The sequence below is a fragment of the Lycium barbarum genome, chromosome 11 (genome assembly GCF_019175385.1).
Source record: "Lycium barbarum isolate Lr01 chromosome 11, ASM1917538v2, whole genome shotgun sequence".
Taxonomy (NCBI): domain Eukaryota; kingdom Viridiplantae; phylum Streptophyta; class Magnoliopsida; order Solanales; family Solanaceae; genus Lycium; species Lycium barbarum.
Window position 1 is genome coordinate 122,435,050 of NC_083347.1, and position 12,523 is coordinate 122,447,572.

The 12,523-nt window shown below is 33.5% G+C and overlaps 1 protein-coding gene across 2 annotated transcripts; it reads left to right on the forward strand.

Moving 5' to 3' along the window:
• Window positions 1–526: 526 nt before the first annotated feature.
• LOC132617473 (uncharacterized) lies at window positions 527–9,814 on the forward strand. 2 transcript variants are annotated; one of them, XM_060332473.1, is made up of 4 exons: window positions 527–3,804; window positions 6,114–6,191; window positions 6,393–6,656; window positions 7,021–9,814. In XM_060332473.1, the coding sequence occupies exon 4, from the start codon at window positions 7,033–7,035 to the stop codon at window positions 9,145–9,147; it is 2,115 nt and encodes a 704-aa protein (XP_060188456.1). In that variant the 5' UTR covers window positions 527–3,804; window positions 6,114–6,191; window positions 6,393–6,656; window positions 7,021–7,032; the 3' UTR covers window positions 9,148–9,814. The 2 variants fall into 2 exon arrangements, with proteins under 2 accessions (XP_060188456.1, XP_060188455.1); XM_060332472.1 differs by lacking the exon at window positions 6,393–6,656.
• The last annotated feature ends 2,709 nt before the right edge of the window (window positions 9,815–12,523 follow it).

The following is a 12,523-nucleotide window of genomic DNA, read 5'->3' on the forward strand; positions in this document are numbered from 1 at the left end:
AGCTTGTTGACACCCAATTTTGCCCCTCCTTTATTGCAGTTTATTTCCTTGGGCTTCCAAATTTATTAACGAACTAAATACTTTATTTTTACCGCTATTTTCGTTGCTACTCCTATTAACATTGTTATCCCTCTTATTATTCTCATCTTCACTATTTTACTACTAACATTACTAGCATTACTTTATCACAATTTTTAATGGTTCGTCATCATTTTATTTTCCGATTTGTACTCGTTAAATTAATTATAAGTCAATACTTTATTAAGTCCTTTATTTTCTACATATTAATCACTAATTTTCATCACATAATATATATTATACAAGTTAATCACGTAGAAGTTGTAGAAGTTAATTACTAAGAAGCCCAAAAGGAATTAAATTAAAGGGAGAAAAAGGCCGCGAAATTCGGCCAAATTGAGTCCAAATCATGGCCCAAACGAAGCACTTTCATCAGCAGCCCAATCCTCTGAATCCGGCCCATTTCTTTATTTAACACCCTAATGCCCTAAACCTATTTTCATTCTAAAGACAGCAGCCACGCACTCGTCCCTTTCATCTCTTTCCCCTTTCAAACAAAGGTCCATAGTTCCAACAACAATGGCAGACTTTGACCATCCTACTTTTGTGCAAGTTTCCCCACACTTATCCCAGCATATCAAAAACCAGATGAAGCCACAACAGAGCAGACCCGAATTCAAACCAAATCTCACCACTTTGAGTATAAATCTGACCAAATCACGTGAACGTTCGAATTTCAAACAAGTTTTGACTAGATTTCGAAATTTTTAAGTCTCATTATCCCGCCCAAAAACAAGGAACAAAACCCTAGTTTTCGTCTATTATATATAGACTTCTAACTCCTTAGACGAAGGAGGAGATTTTTTTTTTTGAGTTCCGTGGTTTGCTCTTAAAATTTCATACTATTTGCTCGAATTTGTTCGGGAGTAAGAGAGTAGATTCGACGCCGACGCCCTCGAAACAGGTCGGCACTTTCTTTCTTTTGCTCTATTTGTTTTAAGTAATATATCCTGTCATGAATTTAATTTACTTGGGTTTAGATATAATGAAATGATTATACAACATTTCTATGTTGGTTGTTGATTTTGTTTGGTCTCAAATCCGTATTCTGTGTTTAGTTTTATTAGCAGTCATGTATTAGACCTTATTCTATTTTCAGTTGGTTAGTACGTTTTATGTAAAAATAGACACGGCTTAGACTCGAGAAAAGGACAAAAATGGTCCCTTAACTATGATACTAGGTTTAAAATAGTCCCTTAACTATGCACTTAACGGTTTTAGTCCTTTAAGTTTGTTACAAGTTAACAAAAATGGTCCCTTAACTATGAGAGTAGGTTCAAAATAGTCCCTTAACTATGCACTTAACGGTTTTGGTCCTTTAAATTTGCCATAAGTTGACAAAATGGTCCCTTAACTATGAGGGTTGGTTAAAAATAGTCCCTTAAGTATGCACTTAACGGTTTGATAATGTCAGAAAATGATGTCTCGAAACACAAAGACCGACGGACTCTATCGATTAAAACTGAGGGAATCCATCGACTAAATAAAATACACTAGACTTTAGAAATAAATTAGAAATAGCAGAAACTAAAAAAGTTGTCACTACCAAAAACAAGCGAAAAAAATGATGGACGGAAACCGATGGATAAAATCGAGGGACACTATTTTTTTATTTTTATTTTTATTGTTTTTTACGAAAACCAACGGAAGTCCATCGGTTATTTTTGAGGAAAAATGCACAGAAGTCCATCCTATAACCGACTAACGTCCGTCGGTTTTGTCCCAAGTTATTTGACCGATCTAGAGTTCTCACTAATTTTTCTTTTTTTTCATAGTTCTCGTCAAATCTAACAAACAGAGTTCGATGAATATTTTGTCGAGACTAAAACTGTCAACTTATGGCAAACTTAAAGGACCAAAACCGTTAAGTGCATAGTTAAGGGACTATTTTGAACCTACTCTCATAGTTAAGGGACCGTTTTTGTTAACTTGTAACAAACTTAAAGGACTAAAACCGTTAAGTGCATAGTTAAGGGACTATTTTGAACCTACTATCATAGTTAAGGGACCATTTTTGTCCTTTTCTCGCTTAGACTCTGCCACTGGTTTATATCCGAACATGTATTTTTTATTTTTATTTTTGTGAAAAGTTCATGAAATAAATCACGTCAAGGCTGTTTCTGGAGTTTTCGGAATATAAAGTTTCATTTGATAATATTTTAGCTTCCAGCCGTTTTAGGAATCATGCTTTGTGAAACTATTCTTAAGTAAACATCTTGTTATTCTAGCCAAATGAATATTTTTTTGTGTTTTAGTATGATGTGTTAGCAACATGGTTAAGGCTCCCATCCACCTTATATATATTTTAACTCACTTTATTTTGGTTTGAGTAAAATATGCTAAAATAAATGTTGCTGCTACTTTGCTTTCCTGTTGTGTTAGGAACTCTGATTTTGGAAGATATTTCCGTAAATGGATTGCTAATTTAATAGAAAAAGAAGGGATGGTACCATGACTTAAGATCTTTACATATACTTTACAGGAAATTGATTCGTGAAATTCCATACTTGTATTATGTGTAGATGCTAAAATTTTGCTTTCTCTGTGATAGTAGGAACTATATTGAATATGGGAATATCTCTGATTATTTCATTTCTCCTATGGTCGTTAGGAAGCATTACCTTTTGATTTCGGATTTTAAGTAAAATGAGAACATCTCTTAATTTAATTAAGTGCACTGTTTGGACAACGTATGTTGGGATGATTACTAGCACGTTTGCCTTGCTTTCTTTCATTACGTGAAAATATGCTAGTTTACAGAATATGGATGGTTTGAATGATGGAGTGATTTTACCTTTACTTATATACTCTCTACATTTGACACAAGAATCGGATTTCCTCTACCCCATCTCTGGCTAACAATTGCGATCTGTTATCCCAATACTTCTTAGGTCAAAGCATACTATAGCTGAAATTTATTCTTTCGTTTACCAATTAGTTTGGCATATCTATACAAAGCAAATTACACAATGCACTATATTAAGTAGTAGTAGCAAATAGGCCATGAGAATCTCCATGTGCAGGAAAGAAACAAGAAATTACCTGTCTAAGGCATATGTTAGTCCCACAAATCGCAGCAAGTGTCCAAACGAAATACCATCCATTACAGTGGAATAGTGGTAAAGTTCACAGATACATAGCTCCCTCTTGCATACTCCAAATCACAGCATTGCTCATATCCATAAGATAAGCGCCACGATGGTGCAGCACCACTCCTTTAGGACTACCTGTTGTGCCGAAAGTATAGCCCAAAGCAATGCTTTGCCACTCATCCTCTGGTGGGTTTGGTGCGACAATTTGTTCGTCATCTTTTGTCGATTTATATAAGACACTTTATGATGTTACTTGACTATGGTATGTTGACGTTTCATTTTAATATAAGAATGTTTATTTCTTAAAACAAACAAACAAAAAAAACTCTTTCAGTTGGTTAATGGTTAGCTAAGTGTCTTCGTCGTTTGATTGCATGATTTGTAAAAGTACTGGTTCTTAGCATAAGTCCTTCAATTTTCTCCTTTATCCTCCATAATTGCTTCAAGCGGGTTTCTTTCTAATCTTCATCATTTCTTTCTTTGTTTGACATGTACACGGGAGCCGAAGTGTTTCATTTTGAGACTCAACGACACCTCTTACGGAGTCTGCATATCATCCACTATCTTCGCTTTTTACTTTGCTCAAACAGAGAATTGCAGAGCATCATTACCCCTTTGTGAAAGCCGAAAATGGGTAAAATCATTTTATGTCACTTTGTTTATTTGTTGGCGTGATTTAAATGACTTGTGTGACTAACATTTACCTAGCTGTGTGATTATGATAAATACTTAGCTGCTTATGTTTAACCGAGCCTATTTTATATTAGGATGTCTTAATTAGCAAATTTTAGGTCTTAAATCAAGTGAGTTTAATTGTTCCTCGTAAGTTTGGCATTTTTTTAGTTAGAAGGAAAAATATGCTTCCAAAGCGTCATAAATTTTACACACTAACGTTAGCTTGTTTTGAGAAATAAGAAAAACGAACTAGTTTTCATGGATAATTGTTCCACTTTAGCTCCTTTCCAATACTTGAAATACGTATTTGTTAAAACAACCTTTGCACAGTTTATATTGAACTAATAGTCTTTCTATAAAACCCTTAAAATTTTATTAATATTAATCTTACAATAACTCTTTTTAATTTGATATTCGGCATAACTCATTTTCTCCAAATATATATAAAACGTTACACCTCCTGCACTTTTTCAGTTTATTTATAACTAAACCCTTTTATGCAAATCATTATTTTCTACAAGTCCTATTTTAAATAGCATTCTGATATGTTTATCTATAACTTTAGCAATACTTATAAAAATATTTTCTTAAATGTTGTAAAATGTTACATCTACATTTTTTAGCCTTAATTAATTAACATAAGTTCGGTCGGTTAACCATTGTTAACGGATTTTAAAGGGTGCTTAATACCTTTCCTTTAGATTAGTTGAATCCTTACTTAGATCTTTTGGTTTCGTAAACATTAAAACGGAGTTGACTTTAGAAAATTACTTTAATTAACCTTAGGTGTCCTAATTCATCATAAATAATTAGGTGGCAACTCCCTAACTTTATTTAACCCCGGAATCACCGGAATGTTATAAATTATTTTGATTCCAGTTAAAATAGGGTATAATAGAGCTCTTAAAAGATTATGACATCTCTATTCTATACCATCCGGGGAAAGCAAATGTGGTGGCTGATGCCTTGAGTCGCAAGACAGTGAGTATGGGTAATTTAGCTCAATTGATAGTTTTCGAGCGTTCGTTGGCCATGGAGGTTCAGACTCTGGCCAACAGTTTCATCCGTCTTGACATTTCAGCTCCGGGCAGGACTTTGGCTTGCATAGAGGCGAGATCATCTTTATTAGATCGGATCAGGACTCATCAGTTTGAGGATGCTCAGTTGAGTAAGATCCGAGATAAAGTTTTGAGAGGTGAGGCCAAGAAGGCCGTGATTGATCCTGAGGGCATTCTGCGGATTAGAATGCGCGTGTGAGTTCCTCGTGTTGGTGATTTGATTCAGTTGACCTTATCTGAGGTTCATACCTCTCGCTATTCCATTCATTTGGGGGCGACTAAGATGTACCGTGACTTGAGACAGCACTATTGGTGGTGTCGGATGAAGAGAGATATAGTTGATTTTGTGGCTAAGTGTGAAAATTGTCAATAGGTAAACTATGAACACCAACGGCCAAGTGGGGTGTTTCAGAAGATACCCATTACCGAGTGAAAGTGGGAGAGGATTACCATGGATTTTGTCACGGGTCTTCCGAAGACCCTTGGCAAGTTTAATTCTATTTGGGTGATAGTGAATCGGTTGACGAAGTAGGCTCACTTTGTTCTAGTACTATATTAAAAGCACGAAATACTTTAGAAATGTTGTTGAACTTGTTGCCGTTCATTAAAAGACTCTACAATAGACAAAATTGTCATTTACTATTTTCCTCAAAATAGATTTATTCCTTCTACTATTAAAATTCAATTGTCGTAGGTTAAAAAGGGAAAAAAGTATTAGTAGGAGATTAAGTAGGGAAACTTACTATTAAATATAAAATCAAATATTACCGTAGGTTTAAAAGGAAAAGGAAGAAGAGAATAAGTTAAAACTATCCATTAACCTAATATTAAGGAAAAGAGTATTAGTAGGAGAACAAGTAGGAAACTTACTAAGTATTAAATACAAAGTCAAATACGTTGGTATAAAAGGAAAAGGAAGAAGAGAATAAGAGTTTGAAGTCTAATTTAATTTGGTATTTCATAACCCTAGAAAATTGGCCTCCCCCGTCAATAAAACCCTCATAGGGTTCGTGGTCTGTTGAGCATGTCGGCATCTTTGTTTTTATTTGCTTGTTTTCCAGTGGTTTAGAATTTCTCCTACTTTGTTTTGATTATTAATGTATTTTCTTTGATTTTCTTGTCTCTGCGTTCTATAAATGTCCATTTCAATATCTTCAATGTTTTTTCTCAAAACCCATTGTTAGATTATTTTGGGCTCAATGTTGTGCAGGAACTACGTTAAAGGATGAAGCAAAAGTCTTGCTAGATATCTCCTAATTTTTGCCCTTGCTCTTGGTCAGCCGATGAGGTATATGTTTATATATCTCAAGTATATATAAAAAGTGTTTCGCGTGTCTGTTTCATGCAGGGGCGGACCCACATGGTCTCAAGTGGATTCATATGAACCCACTTGTCATAAAATTACACAGTATATATATGTATATTTATTCAGTTCGTGAAAAAATAGAATGATATATTTAATATTTGACTCCACTTTAACTAAGTGCAGTGCTCAGCGCAATGGCAAGCGGGTTCAAAAATTTCCGAATGGTCCCAAGTTTGAAACCCAACTACAACAATCGTCCCTTACGGCTTACTCCCTTTTCCTTTTTTTTTTTTTTTTCAATTTCTAATATAATAGAATTAAAATACAAAAAGGACCCAAATCCCAATCTAAAAGGGTTCTGAAAAGTGAAATCCCCAAGTCTCAGTTGAAGCAAATATCATCATCAAGTTCGGCTCTTGCATCAACACAACACCAAGCATTGATCAAGTTCGCCTCTTTGTCCTTTACCTGTACTTCCATATAAATAAAAAAATTATTGTGGCTGTTTTTGATTTCTTCACTTGAGAAAAACCCTACCACTTAAAATTGAAGAAAATTGATTTTGGGATTTTGGATGCTAAATATAAGCACGTAATGGAAGGAATAGGTAGAATGAAAACAAGGTTTTCATAATAAAATAGTTCTCAAGCATGATGTCATTTTTTCTACAGTTACAATAAAACTCTATAATAGAATATAAGAGTTAATGATAATGAACCTTTTTCCTATGTCTTAGCTTATTGTTGCTGCCTCTCTATTCTGTTATATTATTGTTCTAACTTCTAATTAGAATTTTAATTTTGTAATCCAGTTTCAAAGGCCAATGAAGAGATATTTCTCTACGGTATCGTCCAAGTTTCCACAACCAAGTTCATCCGCTCAAAATGTTCCTCGTGTGGAAGAAAACTTGAACCAGTTAGAAGAAAATCATCATTCTGCTAAAAAACAAAAGCAAGGAGTAGATTTGTATTCTCTACCACCAGATCCAAATAAAAGAATACCCATTCTGGACTATCATCCAGATGAACGTGATGAGATTAGACGAGCATATATCCAAAGGGGTTCTCATCAACCTCGACTTCCTAGGTTTCCTCAAACAGATTTTTACGGATATAAATGTCGTTTTAATTGTAAATGGTATAAAAAATACCATGATTGGTTGGAGTATAGTGTGGTAGAAGATGCTGCTTATCGTTTGTGTTGTTATTTATTTAAAGATGAAAGCATTGATCAAGGTGGAGGCGAAGCATTTTCAAGTATAGGGTTCAAGAGTTGGCACAAAAAGAAAAGATTAGATACACACGTTGGTGAGTTGAACAGTGATCACAACCAAGCAAAGAAGAAGTGTGAAGATCTAATGCGACAAGAACAGTCAATTCAAGTTGCGTTTGTAAAGCCGGATAATAAAGCTAAGCTTGAGCACGAAATTCGTTTAAAGGCTTCAATTGAGGTGGTGAGACTCCTCTTGAATCAAGGATTGGCATTTCGTGGACATCGTGAAGATGAATCATCATTAAACAAGGGTAACTTTCTTGAAATTCTTTCATGGTATGCGAAGCGGTGTGATAAAATTAGTGATCTTGTGTTGAAGAAGGCTCCAAAAAACAATCAGTTGACTTCTCATAAAATTCAAAAAGATATGATCACTGCAAGTAAGTTGGAAACAATTAAAGCTATTATGGAGGACCTAAATGGTGACTATTCCTCATTGCTAGTTGACGAATCTTGTGATGTGTCACGTAAGGAGCAAATGGCAATTGTTTTGCGATATGTTGATAGATGGAGATCTGTGGTGGAACGCTTTATTGGGATTGTTCATGTTCGTAATACTAGTGCTCTATGTTTAAAAGAAGCAATTGTTAACTACCTTGCTCAACATTCTTTGAGTGTATCTAATATACGTGGACAATGCTATGATGGAGCAAGCAATATGCAAGGGCGTCTAAGTGGCCTTAAAATTTTGATTCAACAGGAAAGTAGATCAGCTCATACGATTCATTGTTTTGCTCATCAACTTCAATTGACTCTTGTCGGGGTATCTAAAAAATGTCTTCCAGTTGGAGAACTTGTATTGTTGGTTTCTAATGTCTTAAATGTAGTGGGAGGTTCTTTTAAACGCATGGATGAACTTCGAGAATCTCAAGCAGAAAAAGTTCAAGAGGCACTAGATATGGGCGGGGTTGAAACTGGTAAGGGCTTGAATCAAGAGCTTGGTCTTGCTAGAGCTGCTGATACTCGTTGGGGTTCACACTACAAATCATTTAATAACTTCATTAGTATGTTTGGATCTATTACTGATGTTCTTGATACTATTGTTGTTGATTCCGAATGTGTTGAAGATAGTTGTAAGGCAACAGGATATCTTAGAGTTTGTCAAACATTTGAAATTGCTTTCATATTGCACTTAATGAGAGATATTTTGGCGATTACAAATGAGCTTAATGAATCCTTACAAAAGAAAGAACAAGATATTGCAATTGCCATGTTACTTGTTAAAGTGGCGAAGAAACGATTGCAAGATCTGAGAGAGGAAGGATGGGATCCACTTATCGAGAATGTGTCCGCATTTTGTGTCAAGTATGATATCTTGATACCTAATTTTGATGAGTTCTATATTAATTTTGGAAGATATCGACGTAAAGTTGCGGAGCATACTTTCTCGCATCACTATCATGTCGATATATTTTTTAAGATTATTGATTGGCAACTTCAAGAACTCAATGATCGTTTTAATGAGGAGAGAACGGATTTGCTTATTGGAGTTGCTTGCTTGAATCCAGTTGACTCATTTTCTAGTTTTGACATCAATAAAATATTGAGAATGGCTGAATTATATCCAGATGATTTTGGTGAAGATACAATGGTTACTCTTAAAAATCAGCTTAAGACTTATATTGTTGATGTCTGTGATGTTGATGAAAGGTTCTCCAACCTGTAAGGACTTGGTGATCTTTCTAAAGAGCTAGTTAAGGCAAAGAAACATTTAAATTATCCCTTTGTGTTTCTCGCCTTGTAAAATTTGCATTGCTCCTACCGGTCGCCACCGCTACAGTTGAAAGAGCTTTTTCGGCGATGAAGTTGATAAAGAGTGAATTGCGAAATCGAATGGATGACGACTTCATGAGCGGTTGTATGGTGCCTTATGTAGAAAAAAATATATTTAAGACCGTTTCTGATGAGAGTATTATGGATAGGTTTCAAAAAATGAAAACTCGTAGGATACAATTGTAATAATATATTTTAATTAATCAAACTTTATTTTGGTGCTACTATCAATCTTATGGTCAAGAATTTGGAATTCTCTGTAACTTTCTATAGCTATCTGTTTGGAAGTGGAGAGCCTGTACAATCCTCAGACTACTTGCCACCAGGAAAAGGCTCCAACTAATGATCGTGCCCCAAAGCCAACTGCTTCAACTACAATGGAGGCATCCTATTTGATGGACAAACAAGGAAGGAAGAGTCTGCTGCTCATAAGCTTTACTAGAATGGTATGTCATTTTTATTTTTTTAGTCCTTGATGGAGTTTGTTATGTGAAAATGCAATACAACTTGGTGAACTGCACACATCTTTTTAGATTTCTCTATCATGACTTATTCGCTTCCGTTGTTTTTTTTTTTTTTTTTTTTTTTGTATTGATTTGAATTGCTTGTCCTTGTGCCGAGGGTCTACCGCAAAATAATATCTCTACCTCCCATTTGAATGTTTTTGTCCACTCTATTTTTTTCATATATTGAACCCGCTTAGTGAAAATCCTGGGTCCGCCACTGGTTTCATGTAGTATTTTACTACGAGTAACATTACCCTGTCCTAAATCTTCATGACAATTCCCCTGTCCCAGATCTTCATGACAATTCGTCCTTGTCTATATATATGCAACAAATACTAAATCATAATCCTCTCCTTGTGTGTATCAAAATTCTGATTATAAATTGATGTTTCTAAGTTAAATTGCCAGATAATTAATTGTATTTTTCGTTATAATAGAAATCTGCTCAATATCTCTAATATTTTCCAGTCCACTTAGATATGAGGTTCTCGCGTCTTTATTGACTTTTGATGAATCACCTTCTTACAATTGGTTCACTATACTTTGATTTCTTTTCTTATTTAGGTTAGTTGTAAATTCTAATTTTAAATTGCATACTAAATAGAAAATATCTTAGAAGTGCTAATTCATTCACTGAATCTTTTTACCAATTTCAATTGACGGTGAGAATTTGCGTATTTGCAGAGAATCGATATTAATTATTATTTGCTTGCATCTATATCTTGTTATATTAGGAAAATATTGTTCGTCTTTTTTACCTTTTAATATAATTGTAATTTAGTAATTTTTCTAATCTTTAGAAAATTAAATACAACTAAAATTTTGGTTATTGATTCTTTCTTTACTTCAATTCTGTAGTACTTTTATAAATAATTGTTTTTTTTACCTTATATAAATCATCTTTTTATTTGAACAAATAGCTAAATTTGACAATGATAAATGCAATTGTCCTGTTGTATATTTTTTTTTTTTTAAAATTGAATTTCATGTATCGTCAAATTCCTCCTCAATCTTCTTTTGTTTCTCTATAATTTATCATCCTTTGGTTTATTATATACTGTTGGATCACTAAAATAGATCGTACATTAACTTTTGTACTCTTTAATTAAAATATTTCTTAATACAATTTTTTTTTTATTTCCTAAGTAGATAATGTTTTAGGATATGTATTAGTTAAATTCTAATAATGGTTTGATACCAATTTTGTATCCACTCTTGTTTGTAATTTGTCATTTACTTATATAAACTCTATGAGTAAAAACATATCAATTCTTATTTGTAATTTGACCGTTACTTATATAAACTCTACGAGTAAAAACATATCACGTATGTAACAGATTTGTCATTTAAAAGTATCTTATTAATAGTAATGAGTCACGAATTTGATAACTACAAAAACACATAATAACCTGCGAAATTGAAGGACAAAAGTATAAAACTTAAAAAATATAATTAAGTTGAATAAAGTTTTATTGTATGTGTGTTGCATGTGTATTCAATCAATATAAAATGCATGAAAAAGAAAAAATTATTGACAAGTCGCGATTAACATTAAACAAAATAATATATTTCTCTTTAATTTCTACAAAGAAAAATGAAATTCAAGGCCCTTACTGTAAATAAAATATAACAATTCTTAGTTGCAAATTAATACATATTAGTTAAATTATTAACTTCTTACATTAGAGTTAACGTATTTAAGATTCACAACCTATAATTTTTCTTGCAATTTTAATGTAGACGTCAGTTTTAGAAGATACATATCACATCACAACAATAAATATCAACTAAAAACTCTACTAAATTAGGATATGCGACAAATAAATCAAAAGTCCAGATGTTTAAGAGGTAAAAAGGACATGCAAAAGGAATCTCAAAGAAAGGTTCTCGGCATATACTATTGTCGAATAAAAAAAGAACAAATATATTCATGGTATGAAAAACTTATTTAAATTAACATAAGAAACATAATAATTCTAGTAATTGTTTGATACGGATCTTGTAGCCATTCTTATTTTTGATAATTTGATATTAACTTCTATAAACTCTACGAGTAAAAATTATATCAAGTACAACACACATAATTATTAATGTAACAGTTTGTCATTTGAAAATGTCTTACTTAATAGTAATGACTTTTGAATTTGATAACTGCAAAAGACGCATGATAACCTGAGAAATTGAAGGACAAAAGTATAAAAAAAAAAAAAAAAAAAAAAATTAAGTTGAATATATTGACCGATGATTGAGGACTTTTATTTGACAGTTTCTTTCTTTATTGATTAGCTTGTCAAACGAGGCACAAAATTGATCACACGCAAAGCGCGTACACTTAAACTAGTATATAGAAGATGGGCTGTATGTTTGTTCAATTTATTCTAGAAAAAATTAAAAATAATACATGACCTGTCACCAAGCCTCTTAAACTAAGTTTCACATGACCTGCACTAAGCCTTCTGAACTAAGTTTCACGTGGCCTATCACCACGATATACATGTAGCATTGTGTGCCACCCACATGGCTGCACATTTATGACCACCAAAGCCGAGAGCTAGCTACTCCTTGTGTGCGTTTGTCTCCAAGCTACCTTTGGTATGGCAAAGGTAGTAAACTGAACCCCAGCCATCACTCCACCATTCATGCTCGTCATCAAATCATTGGCTTTGATACTAGTTGGACTAATAAGTCAGCCGAAGATACTCTTTAATATGAAGCGATTTTATCCGCTTTGAATCAAACATGCATGCTTTTACCAGAAGTCCT